The following is a 21,349-nucleotide window of genomic DNA, read 5'->3' as shown; positions in this document are numbered from 1 at the left end:
CTGAAATAGTTACCAGAACCTGAAAATAGATCTAGGCTTCAATTTTTTAAAACAACGTAGATTTTGAAAACTGTAAGCTTCTGATGTTACAATACCATCCAGATATATTACTGACTTTCTACTGTTTAACAGACAAAGGTTTATTTGAAAGGTATTAATCCAGAAAGGATTCTGTAATTACAAATCTATGGAGTGCTACATATAGCCATGCTGTGGTCAGTGAGTAGCTGTAGAATCAAATTATTCCTAGAAATTGCCTCCTTCAGTCCTGAAATCTGTAGCCCTTTAAAAAAAGATTTAATGAAGCTCTAAACTATGGTTTCCTTACAGCATTGCAAAAATTATCAGAAACTATATTTACGTACTTTGGTGCACAATTTGCCTAAGTCACTCCTGTAAACTGCACATGAGCATTCTTTACACCTGTCTTTGTTCAGCCCTTATTCTAGAATGAGTTTTTAGTTCACTATATTCGTCTCTGAAAAGCAGTAGGTGTACATGCACAGACCAACACTTCCACCCAGCATTTCATTATAGTGTGAAAATATGTCTGCAACGTAATTTGCAACATTGGACATTAGGAAAAATTTCTTCCCTGAAAGGGTTGTCAAACATTGGGACAGACTGCCCAGGGAAGTGGTTGAGTCATCATCCCTGGAGGTATTTGAAAGACGTGTAGATGTGGCACTTAGGGACATGGTTTAGTGGTGGACTTAGCAGTGCTGGGTTAACGGTTGGACTTGATGATCTTAAAGGTCTTTTCTAACCTAAACAATTCTATGATTCTATGATCTTGTTTTTTCTTATTACTTCTGCTCATTGGGAGGCTATTGCTAATATAGTTATTTCCAAAACAGCAATACTTCTGAAGCTGTAGCAATCTGGAAAAGATTATCTGCTTGGTTTTGATTTTGCACATACACTAGTAATGCAATCTTACCTGGCTCAATATCCAGGGAATAGCTGTCAATCTCTAAATTGAGGTGTTGAGCTGCAGCATCACAGAAATCTTCCAAAACGCAGTGTACTGCTTCTGTGATATTGTATGGCACTGTCCTGGCAAATTTCATTTTGCTATTCACAATCACACTTCCGTTCCTGAAGTTAAGTATTTCCAGGTGCTTAAAACCTGTAAGGTTGGACTGGAGGTATGGAAGTAGCTGAAAAACACAAATTTGCCTTTATTTTAACTTACTGTCAATGTCTACCTGCTATTGATTTCTCTTATAGTCACTTTTCATTATCAAGTACACACACCACACACTTATGTCTGAATTTAATACAATTGTTAAACTCCACCACCAAATTCATTTTTCTGTTTAGCACTATCTTCTTCTGGACTCTTGCATATTTCTGTATAATGTATTGAGATGGATGGGCAGCAATTTTCCCTGTAATGAAATGCACAGCAGCTGGGGAGTTTATTCATCTGGAAGAGAAAAAAATCACCTTACTCAAGAGCCAACTTTAATTATTTTCAAATGTTCAATCCAGGCAGGTTAGAGCATAGCATAATCGGCATGTTACTGAGCTGACCTGCTGCCCTATTGTACCCGTAGAGAAAATCCATATCTAATCACATTCCCCTTGCTAAGCTATTATATAGTTTAAAAGGCCTAATTTTAAATCTAGCATGTAGACACAAGCCTCGGATGTATTCAGCACTGCTATACTGTTGACGTGAATCTAAGAAAAAGGCAAATAAACTACATGCCAGGTGTATATCTGGAGTCTCTTGAGTAAGTAAGAACTCCCATCGCTGGCTTTATAAACTCTTTCTTCGTACCCCGAGAGCATGCCAGGCTTATGGATCCTTTAAAAATACAACTTATTAGACTGAATTGTAGTAGGGTCTGATATTGTTAAAATACCATGCTCTTCAGTGTATTTCTTTAAACTGTGCCTGATTATTGCATGTGGTGTTCAAGTTGATTTTTCACCCACCAATTGCATGAACTGTTGTTCTAGTGCTTTGTATTCCAGCGAACTCCTGTTGAAGAGGTCATCTGAAAAGTGCATGTTGGTTACCCTCAGGCTGAAGAAAACCACTAGCTCTTTGCCTTTGGCCGCGGTTGTCATGGAGCTGGTAGTTACATACTTCGGCGTAGGAGCTGGGGTGGCTTCTGCGGGCTCAGAGATATAACCGCTGCCGTGCTCCACTTCATCTAGTGCTGCTGTGCTCATCACAACGTGGTCTAACTCGGCAGCAATGTCCTGCACTCCTGTCTCAGTGCCATCGGGAGGAACGCTCTCAGATGCAGGCACTGAGGAATCCAGTACCTCAAGGGACTGCTTGATGATCTCAGTGTGGCTGTAGGATGGGCTGGTTGCTGCAGGCATTGGTGCTGATGGTAGCATATCTGTAATAACATCTTCAGGCGGTGTGGTAGAGAGATTGCTCGAACCAATAAAGAAAGGCAACGTTTCGTAAGTGCTTTCTGTAACCAAAATGTCATCGCCTGATGATTCTGGTTCATCCATGATCTTAATTGCTGCAGAAAAACAGGGGTACAACAAATAGCTATTTTGAAAAGCAAGCATAGCAAACATCAAGCATGGAAACAATATGCTTGTTGTATTTCCACTGAAACATTTTTAAAAACAAGATTTAACACTATCTAAACTTGAAAATATTATTTCCATCACCAAAGAAGTACTGGAATCAACCACCTCATCCACATGTTTGAGTGATGAGATTTCTGTGGGTGCTGTGTTTATATAAGAGTTACACTTGGTAAATATTTCCTGAGCCATTCCAAAGTGCATTCTCGTTTTGAAGGCACATAATCACAATGTCAGTTTGTATTGACTGAAAGAGTAGATTGCAGCTTTAAGCTGTCTGTTCAGATCAGTTGTAAGCTAGAGTCATTCTGTTCCCCTTTGTGAGAGGTTACAGCTATTATTTGGTGGTAATCCTAAAATGTGGTTACAAAAAACAGTACAGCCTCTTCAGATGCAAACTGTCAATTTACTCCAAAGATAACTGCACCAAGTGAAAGCAAATTCAAGCCTTAAGAAATCATCTGTTGCACCTGAAGCAGCCATTCGATCCAGATGCTGAACTTTTATGAGGTCCCCACTGGGGCTTGGCACATATCTAGGCTGTGTGATAGCTGTAACTGAAATCCAAATCTAAAGCAGGATGAATGAGACTCTGAGTTTGGCTTGCAGCTACCTGAGCACCATGCCTTCACAGCAAGTGATGGCCTCCAAGGAACAGACATCTACCCAAGCTGACAACTTTGTCCTTTTCCAGTGATATACATATGTGGGTCCTTCATGTGGGACATGCCCCCTGCAAGCAAAACCACTTATCAGCTGATAGGAAAGAAGTTTTTCTCCAACCGATGAACTCTTCTATTCCCTACGCACTAACTTCCTCCCAGTGGCCAAGGAAAGTCCTAAAGCAGAGCGCAGTTTTGCATTGGGCGTAACATGGACTGAAGAAGGTGGCAACTATTCTGTCCATGGCATAGGAGTTGTCCGTGAATGGTCTTTCTGTCCCTTTCTGTTTCCTTGCTTCTAAATGTATGCAGCCCAATCTTCTGCTTATTGTATTGCTGGTTTGTGGAACAAATGTACATTTTTCAACAAGGACAATCTTAATAAGAGATAGCTATTTTCTTGACACTGTTAATTTAACGGCATGTACTAGCTGTGTGCTTCCCCTCTGCAGATACAATGCCTTGATCTAATGTGGATTATTTTCTATATAGCCCCATTCTTAGGGCCACACTTCTTAAACTAGCGAAGAATTCTTCTAAGGCACGTATGTGGTTTTACTAGAATTAGATGCTTGAAAAAAATCTTCTTCCATCTGGTTACCACTTTGCATAGACTTATGTTAAGAGCTGCTACATATATTCCTTCCCCCCCCTTTAGTATTTGTTTAATTATGTATGTTGTAGTACATATATGATGATTCAGTGGTAGTAGTGTAAAGAGATAAATAAAATGCATGCTAATAAAATAAGTTAATAATATAAAAATAATATTACATTAAAATTAATATATAAAATACTAAATAGTATCAAGAGTAATAAAACACATAATAGACCGAGCGGTGTTTAAATTATTGGAGCAGGCTGTGAGAGAGCTAGTTTTACTTTTTGGTTCTGCTTCAATCTTCTCAGAAGTCTTAGGAATATGCCTTTGGGTAGTATTGCTCTCACTTCTAGGAGGCATTTAAAAGCGAGATGCATCCTTTAAGCCAGCCATCTTTGTTCCCTTTTTAGTCAAGACAGACATTTATCTCACTTGAAGAAAACCATCCAAACATATGCTGGATCTTTTGAAGTACCTATTATCATTCTGTTGACTTCAGAACACAGCAAATTTATGTAAGATGCCTGGTTTCCTCCTGTCATAATTTCTGCTACTTAAATCAACCTCTTAGTTCTTTGTAGCATTGAGGTTCAGTGATTTCTGTGATTTCTCTGAGGTGCTCAAGTATTGGACTAAGGACTATTAAAGTTTTCTGAAAAAGGGAAACACTTTCCATTGTGTCATGGTTTGACACTACCAGAAGGGCGGTGTGGTTCTGGCTCTGGCGAAGAAGGGTCAGTGAATTTTACTCTGGGACACCAGTAACATGGTGTTACTGGAGCACCCCTCTCATTCTCGGTTCAAAGGTTTTCCATTCCTTACAAGTGTTTTGCATGCCTTGGCTAAGGGAAGCACTAGATATTTTTTTGGTCTGTTCTGCAGGGAAGTGAACTTCTAGAAATAATTTCCAAACATCACCTGGATATGCTGAAAGATCATTACTGCATCTGCTTATTTATGCAGTCACTACATCAATCCCTAGTGCATGTTATTCTGTTACAAATAAAGCCGTCTGAAAGCACAATGTATTTTAAGACTTTTTTTAACAGGTATTGAGTAACATGTTAAATTGTATTTCAGCAAGGTGCTGAGAAATGTCGGGCAAATTCTTGCTAGAGCAGAGTTTATCACAGCAGCAATGCATGTTCTCATAGCTATGCACGAAAAAGCATTCGAGAAACAAGGTATGGACTACTCTGACAAGGGTAATCAGGGAAAGGACACCTTCCACATTTGCTACTTTCTGGATGGACAAAATACTGCAAGTTTGTAAGGCAATTACCTTGCAGGATGCTCCCCCTTTTTTGAAGACCAGGTTATTAGTTACTGTTACATGTTCTTGCAGGATTCCTCTGTTATCTTGCAGTTTTAAGTAGAACAGCCATCAAAGACAGTTCCTAAATTGTCTTGGACAGCTGATGATTATGGACATTTTGTAATACTTTGACGTATTGGAACAAATCACTAGGGGCTGGGTGCTGCCAAGGTTTTCCAGAGACCACGTTTTAGGGGAGGCAACTGCAGAGCAGGGACATGCCACAGCGCATGCCTGTTTTGCCCTTAACTCTAGCTGGCTGACGGTATGTTATTGAACATCATTCATCTCTGTCAATATTTAGTATCCCTTTCCTGTATTGGATAAGGCAGATTTTTACAGTCAATTTTGTTGCCTTCATCTGCATGCATGAAAACGTCTTCCCCGAGTGCCTCATTTTAACTGGCAGAATATTTGGAAACCAGAATTATTTACATGACAAAAATTCCCACTTGGTAAGAGACTGTATTTCACCTATTTTGGGTTTGATGTTTAGGGTTGAGTTCTAATCTAATATTTATTAGTGAACTCATTGAAATCAATTGAACTGTGTAGCATAAAACCTGAGCAACAGAGATCAGGATATTCAGCTTTACTCTGAGGATCGGGATTGCCCAGTCCTATGGCCCTTAGGGGAAAAGCTTTCTGCCAGATTATAAAATAGTTCCTTGCTTTTCACATGCTGAGCTCCTCCCACCTCCCTCCCACCCTCCCTGGTGGCTGTCCATGACCAAAGTGTACAAAATAACAAGTGAGCTTAGAGCGCTGGTAATTCTGGGAAAGACTGAAGTACACTGCTAATATGAAGCATCTGTGTTGGATGGGATGCAGGAAAAGACCAAGTGCTGCTGCATTATCCTTTACTGCAAGGCCAAACTGGGGTGGTCTGGAAGCAGAACAGGACCACAAAGTGGGTGCAGCAAATTCCTATTTAAACTAGCACAGTTGTCCTTTTATTTGTTGGTATTTATGTGTTGGTATGTAATTTGCACTGCTGGCAGTATTATACAAGGGCTACAAGTATTATACAAGTCCCTCCAGTCCTAGAGTGCAGCCAAAAAAGAATAGCAAACTGCTGCTATGGAACCTGGGGTTGTGCACACAGCTCGTCACACCAAATGCTGCACCACAGCTTGATGCCCTAATACTTTGTTGAGAACTTGAGATGCTTTTCTCTTGTCATGTCCTTGTGTTTCTTGTGTAATCAAGGATATGGAGAGATTATAAAAAAAGAGCCTAGTGACGTTCTCTGTTTACAAAGCTCTTGCTGTTACTTGTTACGCTGATAAGGAGTGAGAGTCACTTATTAGTTAAGGGAACTCAGAACAGATTTCTTAGCATTAGTGCCTGAGGCATTAATGCAGGATGATCTACTCATGGGATGAACCTGCAGCTCCACAAACCAACCTTCTCTCAGCATGACGATATACACTCTAGCATATGATCGTGATGGTATTTGTTAGGCAGATTAGATTTTAGAAAGAGATAACTACAGGAGAAAGAAGCACTGAAATGACTTTGAAATTGCAGCAAGTTTGAAGCAGAATAACCATATACCTTATGCATTTGGCATATAGCTGTGTATACACGTGTGTATATATAGTCTATATGTGCACTAGAAAGGTCTTCTGGCATCCTCTTATTACAAGCAAAGTCACTTAAAATGCCTTGAGGGCATACCAAGATGGTCTCTGTGCACGTAACATCTATTTTCATAAGCTGCCAGTTCTTACCAGCCACTGTCTCTCCAGCTTAGGCAGACAGTGACTGACTGCAGAGGTGGTGTTAGTCCCCTGCAAGGTGGAAGTAAATGGGCTCACCTCAAGGCTCCCGAGTGCTTGCTGAAGCACAGCAGCAGTCCCAAAACCAGGGGTTACTGACTCCTTCTGTTGGTTGCACTAACGCATGTCACGTTACTGCTGCAAGACTTGCCTACACGAGTGACATGTTGAAATCAGCAGCAAAATGATTTGCAACTTGTTTTGCCAAGCTTTCCCACTGTTTATGTGAGAAGTTGATAAAAACAATCCTAAGGAGTTAAAAACTATGGATGAAACAAAGAAGACCTAGACATTTCATAGAATCATAGAATGGTTTGGGTTGGAAGGGACCTTTAAAGATCATCTAGTTCCAACTTCCCCATCATGGGCAGGGACACCTTCCACTAGGCCAGGTTGCTCCAAGCCCCATCCAGCCTGGCCCTGAGCACTCCCAGGGATGGGGCATCCACAGCTTCTCTGGGCAGCCTGCGCCAGTGCCTCACCACCCTCACAGTAAAGAATTTCTTCCTCATATCAAATCTAAATCTACATCTACCCTTTTCAGTTTAAAGCCATTCCCCCTTGTCCCATCACTACATGCCCTTGTAAAAGTCCCTCTCCAGCTTCCTTGTAGGCCCCCGTGAGGTACTGGAAGGCTGCTATTAGGTCTCCCTGGAGCCTTCTTTCTCCAGGCAGAACAATGCCAACTCTCTCAGCCTGTCTTCATAGGAGAGGTGCTTTGGCCCTCTGATCATCTTCATGGCCCTCCTCTAGACTCGCTTCAACAGGTCCATGTCCTTCTTGTGTTGAGGGCTCCAAAGCTGGATGCAGTACTCCAGGTGGGGTCTCAGGAGAGCAGAGTAGAGGGGGAGAATCACTTCCCTCAACCTGCTGATCAATGGAATGAAAAAAACCCAACCCCTTTGCATTTAAAACATTGGGTTTGTATATAAGCCCAATATATATTGGTTTTCAGACTAGATATAAAGAAGAAATGATGAGGGTAATAAAACACTGGAGTAGGTTGCCCAGAGAGGTTGTAGAAGCCCAGTCCCTGGAAACATTCAAGGTCAGGCTGAATGGGGCTCTGAGCAACTTGATCTAGTTGAAGATGTCCCTGCTTATTGCTGGGGGGTTGGACTTGATGACCTTTAAAAGTCCCTTCCAGCCCGAACTGTTCTATGATTCTATATGTGCATATATATATATATATATACACACACATACAATTTTGAAATGGAACATAAAATATGCTTAAACTGGTTCATCATAAAGCAATTTTGTAAACCTTCACACAGTTTGCCTTGTAGATGAGAATTTTAGAGCAGAATACTAGAAGAAACATAGACAATTACTTTATGAAACCTCTAATGCTACAAACACGAACAGTTTAGACATTCCTAATCTCAGCATATTTAGTTTCAGCATACAGTTTGGTCTACAACACTATCATTCAGGTGTAGGAAATCCACAGAGAGCACAAAATAAGATGCTGAATGCAAATATACCCCCAGAGTAACCATATTGAAGGTTAAACAATGGCATGGAATTAAAAAATGTTGAAAGCAATAAAAAACTCAGCTCTAACTCAGCCACCACTTACCCTCCCACAAAGATGTTCACTGAACTCTGCAGATGTTTTTTTGTATTACATGGATAAGGCAGGAAAATATTGTACTGAGGAGAGTTTTATATCTAAAATTAAACTGCTGTTGGCAAAGATGTGTAAACACGAAATTAAGAGGCAATTTCCTGGGCACATTGCTATATTAAATCTTTGTAATAAGTGTGCTGCATGCAGGCATTTATTCCCAGCTGAGGGAGTAAAATAGAAAGGTTTGACTTATCAGAAAAAAATCAACTGCCATTTCAACAACTTTATTTTAGGTATATAATTAGTTGGTCCTCTTATATTTTTTTTAAGTGAGGGAAACCCTCCTAATTGACCATGAATAAGGAGTTATTGTTTGGGAAAGGTCAAATTCTCATGAGACATTTTTCTAGTGGGTTTGCATTAATAAGCAGGCCCAGAAGGTTATGCATTAAGAGGTCCCAGCATTTCATTGCATTCATGAGCTTAATAAGCACTGACATTTCCTATTGACAACAGACAAACTTTCCAAGTCCACTGATGGGTATTGTTCTGTATACAGAAGTTACAGTATTACAATGTTTATGAATATATTTGCATGCATGTTGACTGAAGAAAGTAACTATTGAAGGAAAAAGTGTGCAATTAAAAGGGTGGTCCATAATGCAGGGTAAGAATCTCCTTATGGGCAGCTTTGCTGATATAAATACCAGACTGGTACAGCAAGTAGCTGGATTCAAATTTACACATTTTGTTGGTGCCTGAAATACAACAAAATCCCTGGATGCAGGACTATTGTATATAAACAAATAGATAAAGTGCCAAATTTGCATTCGAGATCTTTCATTTTAACTAGGGCACAAGTAAGATGAGGATTAAAAGAATTAAGAGAAGAGGATCATTAACCTAACGTGTCACAACAAATGTCTTGCAGCAAATAATTACTGATTAAGTTTGTCTTTTTAACTGTAAGGCTAAGCCAGAAGAGCCAGCACAATCTATGGCTGTCATTCTGTCTGTGTATATGAATTCTCCAGAAGTCGGGTTCTGTGTCCAGTGAAACCAACAGAACTCCTTCTCCAGTGAACCTCAGTTGAACCCCATCTCTTCTCCAACTCCAGTCCTAAAAATTCTTGTATCTCTTGACCTTTTTTCCTTAGCATCCTCACTGAAACATTTTTCACAGAGCAGCCTGATAGCTGCAGCTCTAGCTCCACTACTATGTAGTACTCTGTGTAACTTATAGAAGAAGCCTTCAGTTTATTCTCAAAATTTTCATACCTTGCAACTGTGCCTCATCGTCATGTTGTCTCCACCAAAGATGCATATAAATGTCATTCTGACATGGTGTCACAAGAGGAGTATTTTCTATCCTAATAAAATACTACTTAATAATTATAATCTTCTCTCATTATTCTCAGAACAATCCAGATCTACCTGATATGGAAAGCTAAAAGGAAAACATAAAATTTGCAAAATCAAGATCTGAAAAGCTAAAACACTGCAGAATTCAGGGTGTTGAGCAACTACAGCTTCCTAATCTTGCCTATGTTCATTATGAAAGAATCTTCCATTTACTTCTTTAGTTGTCTCGGCACACTAGCAATAAAGCCTGCCTTCTACTTGGTAACTAGACAACCTGGACAACCCTGTTTTACTGTCTCTCATCCTTAGCTGAGTACTTTGACTGGGGCAACAGATTGTGTGTTTGATTTGGGATGTTTGCTCCCAGAGTTATGACATGGCCCTCATCTCACTTTGGGATCTGTACCATGATTCCTTTTTTTGGAGGTCAGTAGAACTATATACTTCTGCAATGAATGAAGACGTAAAAAGCAAAGAATTCTTCACTTTTCCTCAAAGATGCATAAAGATTAAGAGTAAATCATTAAGAATAAAGCCAAGACCTGACTACTTTTGCTCCCTGCAACTTTTCCCTCGATGCAGCTACTTCTGTGTGGGAGAAGCAGAATGGTGCAGCTCACAACAGTCTCTCTGCCCATAAACTTTTCACTGATGTAAATTAGCTGGTCTTACTCAACTCACACAAAGTTTTCAATACAGAGAAGGAATTTCCTTTATGGGATGTCTGAGGGTTAATATTTTCATTGATCTGACTCTCTTTGGGAAATGCAAGCTCCCTTAGTCTTCATGGAAATCAGTCAGTAGCAAAAAGGAGTCACATCTGCCTTGAGCAATTTCATGTTTAGTCACTGTACCTGTAAGAGTCCACTGACATACCAGTTTCTTGTGCAATTAGAAATTAATTTGTTCTTTGATTATAATTTTCACATGCATTGGCCAAGGCATGGCTGAAAAACAGTAATTTAGATAACCATTTTCTGTTTTATTAAGGACTTCAGTTAGCTCTCTGCTAATGGGTCTCTCGTTAAAGCTTTTGGCATAGTTTTTGAATAAGACTATTTCTTTAAAACTTTGAAATAATGCAATAAATACATTTAACGATTTTAAAAAAAAACTTTTCCAGCTTCAAAGTAGTCATTTAAGTACAACAGGTAGAAATACAGCTATAGATATAAAATTAATTGGGCAAGCTTACTTTAAAGACCTGTGTCAAATTCATATACTGAGAGACTTCGCTGTTTAATGACTGTCTTTGGCTTTCTCATTTTTCAGCAGTTCTAGAGGATTAAGCATTTTAGAAACAGAAAAGTACTTTGAACAGCACAGAAACAGATAGTGTTTAAAGCATCCCCAAAGCTCTGTGTAGCAGTGCTTGACTTCATTTTGCACTGAAACTGCAGTGGAAGTATCTGTGGAAGAGACTGAAGAGCAGTCCATGACAATCCGTTAAACTTGGGTCTGAACCATCACGCCACTACAATCCCTCCACTGACTTCAACATCTGCTGCACCTGGTTATGGTGTTTGTTCTGCCTAAGTTAAGACTCAGAAAAGATGCAGAAACATCCATTTGCCTCAGCCCTCTTCTGACTACAGCAGAGGAAAAGGCAGTATTTCCATAATAATTGCTTTAGGCAGTTAACAGTATTCACACTCATAATTAAGGGATTACAAAGTTGGATGTTGAGGCAGTATTCCTCCATTTCATAAGAATACTATACAAAGAGGTGTATAATTAGATACCTTGTATAGACAGTAGGTCAGTGGTAGGTTATTTCTCTAACTTGACAAGTCACTTTTACCATTTACAGAACCTTTAACTCTTCTGCTACTCATATTGCTAGATAAAATAACATGCTAGTGCTCAAGCGCTCTAAAAGTCAGTTTTCTAATTAAAGTCCTTGCTAAAGAAATGATTCAACTAAGATTAGAATACTTTTGTGAAGTAATGGAATTAGTAAGTACATTTACAATGAAAATGTGTTAAAAATGCCAGAGGCTGCTGTGACTGTCATTTATTGTAAGCTATTTTGTATTAAAGTTCTGCACTATTTGCTACCATAGTAAAGTCATATTAAAACAGATCTTAAACAAATAACCATGCTAACCTGAGAAGTCTGGACTTGATTGGTATTCCATTCAGTGAATTAAATAAAAGAAGCAAAACTGAGCAGCAGTGAATTTGCAAACATGAATAAAGTCTGCAAAGGAATGGAATCAAAGCTGAATAAGAAACGTCTCACTTAAAACCATAGCTTCAGGAGGATTAGCCATTCTTATTGCTGTTGTTAACTGTTCTACAATTAAATTGGAAAAAAATATTTCATGAGTTTAAAATAATGAAATCTGTGTGAAAATAACCTAAAGCTTTACAAACACCTAGAAACATAAAGAAGCATCCATCTAAATGTTGCAAATACCCTTGCATGCCACTGTAACAGTTTTGTAGCACCCCAGATGGAGAACCTGGAATACTACTTTTGATTTATTCTTCAGAATTATTAGGACCAAAACGTGTCAGTTACAACACCTATCTTTCAGAATTGAAAGTACTCCCCATTTCCTGCCCACTTCCTCTATTTTTATCAACTGTGTGATAGAAAAAAAAAGATCAGATTTTTGTTGGTGATAGGACCATCAGACAGTTTCGTGTTATTGAAGTTTATTAGTTTGCAAAATGGTAAAAACAAAAGAGAGGTCACGTGATATAAATTCAAGTAATGTGTTGACCCAAGGACCTAAAAACAGAAAAGAAAAACATGAAATTAGAAAGTTAAAATCCATGACACTTAAAATCTTGTCATTAGTTGAGCACTTTAAGATTTAACAATAAAAATGAAAACATTGAATACAATTTTTTTTTCATACTATATAGTTACTTGTATATGAAAACCATGAAATTAATGGAATGGAAGTCACAGAATGAGGAATGTTTTGTTATTCTAACTGTTGTGCTTTGAATGTAGGTAATCTGTTTTTTCTCACAGCTTTGAAATGGAGCAAATCACTCCATTTTTTTTTTTTTTTAACCATATTGCACTGGAAGAATACCTCTCAGTTTTAGTGATATTAATAATGATTTTGGGCCTGATGCTTCTTCAAGAACTGCTCAGCATAATTTTGATTTTTATTGTTTCACTGTAGAGTGTCAGTGTCTGATTCTGAAATGGGGAATAAGATATTTAATGGGAATAAAAATGGAAATTTGGGCTTATCTTAATCTAAGACAAGTTTAGTCAGGTTTTGCCACTGCTTTGGACTACATATATGTTCAGGGGAAAGGACTGAAATATATTATTGCTGCAGTATTTTTCCAGCTTCAGCCCTTCTGACTTCTAGAAAAATAAATCAAAACAATGGCAAGTTTCATTGAAAGGTACAGCTTAGGAACTGAAATCTTCAGGTATGAAGATGTTTTCTCAGACAACCCTTGACGGGTTTTGTTATGCCAACAATACCTTCCTCCTCCCACTCTGCCTGAAAGCACATCGTTCCAAATTGCACAGCAATAAAGATGATTATTAAATAAATGTTTGGTCATATATAAAATTTTGACTGTAAACTCAGTTATCTGTTATTGACACCACTATTCTACAAGTATTGTACACTACAATACTTCAATTAAAAAAAAAAAAAAAAAGCCAACAAAACCTCCACCAACTGAGGAAGAATGAAAAAGAAACCTAAACATGTAAACACAATAAAATGAAGGAGAAACAAATTCTTTTGCACTGAGGTTTAGTTTAATCATGTTCTTACTGGTGCACATAATGATTGTACCATTCTATAGAACAAAATTAAAACTTCTGCCTCCTGATTTACACCAAGGTATCATTGCTTGAAATTGTGTTTAGCACTTTCTTCTACATACCTTTCTATAAAGTTGCATTTAGAAAGCAATGTTAAGAACTTATTGGAAAAAAATGCATGTTATCTTCAAACAGAAGTCAGAACGTATTTTTTTTCTTTCTTTTTTTGTAAATTGCTATGTGCATATATATGAGATCTATCCTGGCAGGAGTTTTGCTTATTCTAGATTTTCACAAACACAAACCCCATTAAATTTAGTATAAACATTCTTGAAAATTTGTCTCCATTTACGATTTTCATGTATTTATGTTTGCTAGCTTTAATTACTATGACATCTTTCAAACTGAAGCTTAAATTGACATTGGCATCAGTGCCATCCATGGAAGGCATCTCAGGTATGGCCGAAAGAATCAAAGTTGGAAGATCAAGCTCTCTCTGTAGGTAAATACATAAAACTCCATCCAGAGATGCAATTCACAGCACTCAAGTTACAATTTGCTTGTAATAGTCTAATGCAGATGGCATGAGTTATCCCCTAATAAGGGGATATTAAAAATTCCAGGCTGAGCTGAGATGGACTTTATTACACTGGAAGGATACTGAATCTTCCAAAGAGAGGACTGTAATTTTAGAAAATCAAAATTTTAGTACCATTTGATCATAACACATTACTTCTTGAAGCCAGCATTTCTAGCAAGATCAAGGATTTTAACAAGTGAGGGAAATGCATTTTTTAGGGTATGTCAGTCTCAGGGGTGCCACTTTACCTGACATTTGTTCCAACTGGACTACATGACATGTAAACTTCATTAGTTTCATTCATTTATGACCTGGCAAAGGGTATCCTTACACCCCCAGCCTAGAAGGCTGTATTATTTGTCTTAAAGTATTTTTCTTATTTTACTACTGCATTGGTCACATGATTTTAAAAGCTTTTATTCAGGGCATTAACATATTAAAGTTATTTGTGATACTGGCTCTTCAAATTCTGAACTTATTTCTGCCTTTTTATATTCCAGTTTTATTAGAGGATTTGAACTACTGTATTTCTATCTGAAGACTGTAAGCTTCCTGAAAGAAGTTTTTCAAAGAAAATTAATTTTCTGGAGCAAAGTGCAGTTAGACCACATGCAGCAACAGCTATGTGTCCCTCCTGGAGGGAGAGCTCCTTCATGCACAGTAAGAAAGATGAAAAATTATGGGCGGGTTGTAGGCTTGTCAGGTTTTGAATGTTATCATATGACAAGTACTCCTTCACTTCTCTCCCCTGAGTGTCTATAGCCCTTGTGGCTGCTGCTCTCTTCCTGGGCAGCAGGTAAGAAAACTTCCCCATTTTTCAGCTTTAGATCTTGTCTCTGCACACAGGCAGGAAGATTTGGTTTCAAGACAAGATGGGATCTGAGACTGAAATGTATGAAAGTGTGTAGTACATGTTACATCTCACTCGTAGTAGAGGGTTACCCGCAACCAATTAAAAGATTAAGTTTTGACTAGCGGAGTGATTTTAAGTCAGCAGTATTATTGTGAATTTGGAGGGAGGGAGAGGATTACTTTGGAGTGAAATAGCACTGAACATAGAAGGGGTCAGTCATCAGGGGAACATTAATAATAAGAGAAGTTATAGCATTTAGGAAACAGGTACTGAAGTATATGTAGATTTGAAAGTCTAAAATGGCACATGTGAGGTACATGAGAATTAGCTGCAGGAGCAATGGAGGTGACTAGCGATATACAGTGGTGACTGTGTGAAAAAGAAACCCCATGTGTGTATGTAGACTATGAACATATAATAGGTGTGCACACAATAGGTGTAAACAATGGGACAGCAATTGTGTCTGGGGGAGAGACTTAAGAGTAAAAAGTATGAGTGAACAAGTGGCAGAACACTGAGGTATATCGACCTACTAGCTGTATAGCTAGAGAATGAGGTGTTACATTTTTTCATTATACAAGTGGCCCAGATGATTTGCCTCTGGATAAGCAAATTTTCTTAGCAGAAATATAAATTGTTTTCTGTACCTCACACAGTAATTTCAATGGGTCATTGGAACTACCAATTGGATATAAAGTAAAGTTTCGCTTGTTTTGGTTAATGTGCATTTATATTGCATATTTGAGGATGTGTGAATAAGAAATCATATTTGAAGGAAGCAAAGCTTAACCTTAAAATAAAACTGAACTGAACTGATTGGACAGCTTAATAATTTTAACAAGTGATGTGTTAAATTGGGACGATAGATAGTACTCTCTCTCATACTTTTTGCTTGTATTAGTAATTTCATTTTAGCATTTTTAAGTATGTTTTGAAGAAGTGATGCAGGTTTTTTTCTACCCAGATTGCTCCTGCTGTTCCCAGCACTGAGCAGAGCAGGCTATCAAATTTTGGCCATATGCTAATCACTTACTCTAATATGTTTAGAACTCTTCACGATACCTGTAGTACTCTGTGTATGCAGAACTAATTTTATCACAGTGAACATCGTATGAAATTTTTCTTAAATCTGACGTGTCCTAATACGGGCCTGCTGAAACTTCTGCTTCAGCCTCATCAGTGAACAGATAAATTTTAGGCTAATCAATATTGCATAATTCTTGAGAAAAGGACATAGCTAGACTTACCTGTTCATTTCTCTGAACATCAGTCTGGAGTAGCATGTCCATGAAAAGCATTCGTTGCACATCTGAAGCAGCAAGCAACAAATGAAAGGGCACAGATAGAAGCTGATGGGGGAGAAAGTTGAGAAAATCCTGTCAGTTTATGGTCAAAGAAAACATAAAAACAGAAAAACATGCAAGGAAATAGGGGAGTGCTTACCCTGTATAACTGTTGACGTGAAAAAACTGGTGAGCATTCGTGGCACAGAGAATGGGTGAATTCCAATCCTGGGAACTTCCACAGCGATTCTTGCAAGACATAACGGTTTTCTTTTCCATGACGATGCCAGTTATGCCAAATAGAAAGCTATGCTAAGCATAGATTGTGCTTAGGCAGCTGGGGATGAACCAGAGGCAGAAAGAATCCCCGAACATGCAGAAAACCAAGGTTTTCTAGATAGTGTTTAGAAATCTTAGTGATTGAGAGTGCACAACAACCTTGTTGGGCAGGAGGAAGATATTACAGGGTACCATTCACAACAAGGCTGTGTGAACATGAAAGCAATTATGGGAATTAATGAGGATTTTATCAGTTACCCACACAGAGATGTGACCACCATCTACTCTTCATCAGTGTTTTTTTCTTGCAGAAAAAAACCCGTGATACACCCTACAGAGTTGCCTTCTCTCAGAGCTTTTCTTGAGATCCAGGCTGGTGAGGCTCAGATGTAGTACAACAATAGTTGAAGTATTCTATTGCTAGCTTTTGTTCTATGCTTCTGGAATAACTTCTCCAGAAATAATGCTTCCTCCATGATGGTCAAGATTTTGGGATAAGCATTTACCTAGATTGCATAACTTGCTAGTAGCTACAATTAAAACAAATACAAATTTAAATTCTTACTGTTTAGGAAGTAAAGACATAGCATTATTGTTACATCTTTCATGAACTCTTTTATCTGCTTATACATTTGTATTTGGTTTATTACTGAAATTTTCTCATTTTTTGAAATAACAATCTGTCTAATTTGTTGCACAAGTGGCTTCCTTTCTGAATGGTCATATTGTTTTAGATAGAGCCACAGGAAGACTGCAATGAACGGCAGAAGAAATTTAACCATACAGAAGATATATTGATGAATTAACTCTGGAGGGGGGAAAAATACCAAGGAGAAAGAGGAATGCTTTGTGAACAGGTGTGTGAACAGGTATAATCTCAGACAACAGAAAAAAAAGCAAGGTTTTTGCACTGGTTGAAAATGGGAAATCAAAACAGCCTAAAATTTGAGAGTGCCACAGCAAAACCTTTTTGAGCAGTCAAATGTTTAAACCACAACATGTGATCCAGCCATTCCAGAACTTTTCAGTAAGAGGTCTGGACATTTATACCAGTTTTTTTTTTTTTTTTTCATTTTTTTTTTTTTTTTCTTAATTCTATTGTGAAATCTCAAAACAATTTGAAATTCAAATGTTAAGCTTACTTTAAAGACAGTACTTAGCATCTTCCTAGTAGTTTTGGGCTACTTCAGGGGGTGGAGTAACTACTATCACCATTTGGCAAGCACAACTGCCTAATCATCACTGCCCTGCTCTTTACTGCCCATGCACAACATTACTGTCCACAATAAGCACAATACTGTCTGAAAGAAGCTTCACACCTGGTCCTGGCTCATTCCTCCCACTGGCTGCTCAAGCCTGACAAATCCCATCCCACACAGCCTAAAACGACACCTCTCACTAGTTTGATTCTTTGCCCATCACCTGTTTTCATTCTGCTTTCCCTAGACGTTGTATGCAGATGTTTGTGTACGATTGTATGTGTGAGGCTGAGTCTGATTATCTTTTTGGGAGCTGTGAAATAATTTTTTTATTGCTTTTCTTAGTGACCTCAGGTAGGCACAATTAAAGTAGTCGGTGTAGGTTACTGGTGTTCAATGTTCAGAAGTCTGTAGTAATGTTCAGCCTGCAGTTGCACACATTTGATAATCAATGCAATAAAGTCCATCTGTGAAGCATATAGCCGATGGGGATACCAAAAAGAATCTCATACTATTTTATTTCTGGTAGCCAGCTCTTCCTTTTGTGGTAAAAAAGAGTAAATTTAAGGTCCTAAACATGCAGTGAAGAAAAATTAGCTTCATCTTCTGAATTGTAGGGTGGGGAAATGGATGGAAATTTATGTAGCAGAACTGCAGGCAGCTGTTTAGACCCTAACCCTCTGTCCAACATTACACAACACCAAGTAGTTTCTGCTGTTTCACACCAGCAACAGTTCAAAGGTTTGTTGTTGTTTTTTAAATCTTGCTAAGAAATGCAGCTATGAAATGCAGCCAGGCACAAAGCGTGAATAATTCTGTACCTGTTAGTGAGGAATTCTGCTTGCTGCATTAAAATTAATATTACCAACACTGTTGACTTTAATAAAATCTCTGTTGTAAATGCTGTTAAGTCCTGAATTCCCAGATCAAATTCTGTAAGTTCCTATGAAATATGCAAAATCTAGGGAAAGAAAATAATACAGGGGATGCTATACACAGTACTGCCAGAACTGAAAAAAAACTTTAGAAATAGAAAAAGCATTAAAGAGTATATACTATTTACTTATTTAAGAACTCAGTAAATAGATTTTTAACATCTCTTTTCTGTTATCCATGCAGTATGTTTTGTGTACTATAAGATTTTAAGCAAATATAATAACTACAGCATCCCTTCTTTTTAGGCAGGGAACAATTATTTTTCTTCTGCTACTCAGCTGCAGAGATAATGATGGAATTCTTATATTGTAGTGCTTATTTTAAACACAGCTTGTGTTCAACAAGGAGGAACAAGATAGTGGTCCTTATTTTGGTGGAAGTTCTTTTTTACAGCTCTATATATTTAATTCTGTTTTACAGATTGACAGGTTCCAACCCAAACATGCAACAAATAATTTCTTAAAGTAGTGTTTAAAGGGTCAGTATCACCTGCTTACAGGATCAAAACTGCATTTACAGAAGGTCTTCATCTCTTTAAGCAAACTATTCCATGCTCTGTGAGCACAGGCAATAATGGCTTTAGGAAGATGAAAAACCTTTATGTATTTTTTGACCAAACCTCAAATTATACGAGAAAAAATTGTTGAAGAAATCTGTGTCAGTAGGTGGTGAACTTTCCGTTTGTATTATCCTTCCTAAAATTTCCCTTGGTCCTGATGACATTGAAATTCATTTAAATATGCAATATATTGTCTCTGAGGATCACTTAGAAACACAGAATCTAATCCCCGTTTTGAACTGAGGTATCGAAGTCTGTGTGAGAGTCAAATGAACTGTGGTCCTACACTGTCACTGTGGAACAATCAAGCAAGCTCGAACCCTGGAGCCAGAGAGATCCATCTCCTGTATCTCTCCCACCCAGTGAAAAAGTCAAGCACTAACTGTAATAAATTGTAATAAACAAATTCTTTACAATTTTAGAATGAAACTAGTATTTTCAGCCTGAGTTGCTCTGCGTTTCTGGTGAGCCAAATACCCTCTGCTGCTTCTCTTCAATCATTTGAAGCTGTTAGGCTACAAAGTTTTTCAGCTATTTAGCAAGCTGCAAAATATGTGGCTTTATGTGGTTTTAATGACACCAAATCTCTAACCCAATGAGAATGAAAAATGCATATGACTCTTTTTTTCCCCTGCAAATGTAATGCTTTACCACAGTTATAATGAATGCTATTTAAAGGTATGCTGTACTGTTATTTAAAGGTATGCTGTGCTTTTATCAGTAGCACTACAAGACCTCTCAGCATGCATTTGAAAATAGTTGTGTTTAACACTTTTCAACATAAACTTTCTTTTCAGGAACATTTGAAAATTGATTCTTATGAGAAGTGATTTTCTAATCTAAGTCATAAGGTATTTGTCTTTCACTTCAGAACCCTGCGTATAAAGGCCAGACTACAGGATGGGAAGTTCTTATTCAGTACATAAACTACCAGGTGCAACAACTTGACCATGTTATGCTCTTCGGTGTCTGTCTGGAGCAGATTAGTGCATGATCCCAAGTGGCCGCTTTTACGTTCTTTATTCTTGAAAATTATCTTGTTATTTACTGGATTCAGAAAGAAGAATGCTATAGACTATACACTGTACATAGGCACTTCCCCCCTCTCACATTTTTGCTCTGTGGGCTCATTGTGAAGGATGTATCCCCATGTAGTGGGGTGTTTCCGATCAGCTATGTGAACGTTGCCTGTTTGCCTTACGGGATGTGGCTGGGCAGGAGGGATGAATGGGCCCTGCCGCCTCGCTGTTTCTGGGCATGCTCGGTCAGGAAGAACGTCCTGAAAGGGGGAGGAGGGTTTGTTATGCTCACTCCAAGAGGTTTCTGGAGTGCAGGGTGGGACATGAAAGGCCAAGGACTGAGCAAGGAGGAAGCTGGCAGAACAGGGACAGAATAGAGCCTCCTGCAGGAGCAGGGGACTTTCCTGCAGCAGGGAGCAAACTTGTGAGCTTTGAGGATGATGTTCTTGGGGATCCAGAAACACTGAGTGTGCTTGTGCAAGCTAGTGCATACTGTGGGAATTTTGCCCTGAATTTGTTTTTTTCTGCAGATTTTTTAGTATTGCTTAGAGACTATGTGGGGACTTCAGAGAATCCTGCCGACTTCGATGAAGTTCTTACCTGCCCTCTACATTTCTGTTGAGATGGTCAGTCAAAAATCTGAGACAAAGCACATCTGAAGATTCATTCAAGAACCAATTCCTTGCATGTGTTTGTAGCAACCCTAGCATCTTACACAGCTAGCACAGGCTTCTTAGAAATGTAAGTAAAATTAAAGTTTACTGACCTAATGTTGAGATGGTGAGGCCAAGCCAGGGATCAGGAGAGGGAGCAGACAAACTGGGACAGATGAAGAGCAATAGCTGGAACCATGACTCTTGCTGCTTTGCCAGTGGAGGCTGCTGCCCCACAGAATCCAGTTACCTGTGCATTATAGTTCTCCACAGCATCTAGAATGGCTTTCCAAGCCCCCGATGGAGGTGATGGAGGCATTTTGCTGTTCTAGGGGAAAGCCTAATTTGCCTGTGCCTCAAAGCTAACCTTATCTTTGTCTGAAG

General features: G+C 38.5%; 1 protein-coding gene and 1 long non-coding RNA gene across 3 annotated transcripts in view; one reads left to right on the top strand and one right to left on the bottom strand.

Annotated features, from left to right (window-relative positions):
* LOC308064169 overlaps positions 1-21,349 on the top strand; it is a 100,438-nt gene that overhangs the window by 2,919 nt on the left and 76,170 nt on the right. The window lies entirely within an intron of this gene.
* IMPG1 (interphotoreceptor matrix proteoglycan 1) overlaps positions 1-21,349 on the bottom strand; it is a 76,944-nt gene that overhangs the window by 10,820 nt on the left and 44,775 nt on the right. For both annotated transcript variants that reach the window (XM_080388165.1, XM_080388166.1), the window contains exons 13-14: positions 1,945-2,492; positions 941-1,160 (exon numbers count right to left, since the gene is read on the bottom strand). In XM_080388165.1, coding sequence (XP_080244291.1) covers positions 941-1,160; positions 1,945-2,492 — 768 coding nt within the window. The remainder of the gene's footprint in view (positions 1-940; positions 1,161-1,944; positions 2,493-21,349) is intronic.

This window comes from Falco punctatus (genome assembly GCF_963210335.1).
Source record: "Falco punctatus genome assembly, chromosome: 5".
Lineage (NCBI taxonomy): Eukaryota > Metazoa > Chordata > Aves > Falconiformes > Falconidae > Falco > Falco punctatus.
Note: the sequence above shows the minus strand (reverse complement) of the source record. Positions and strands in the feature narration are given on the sequence as shown.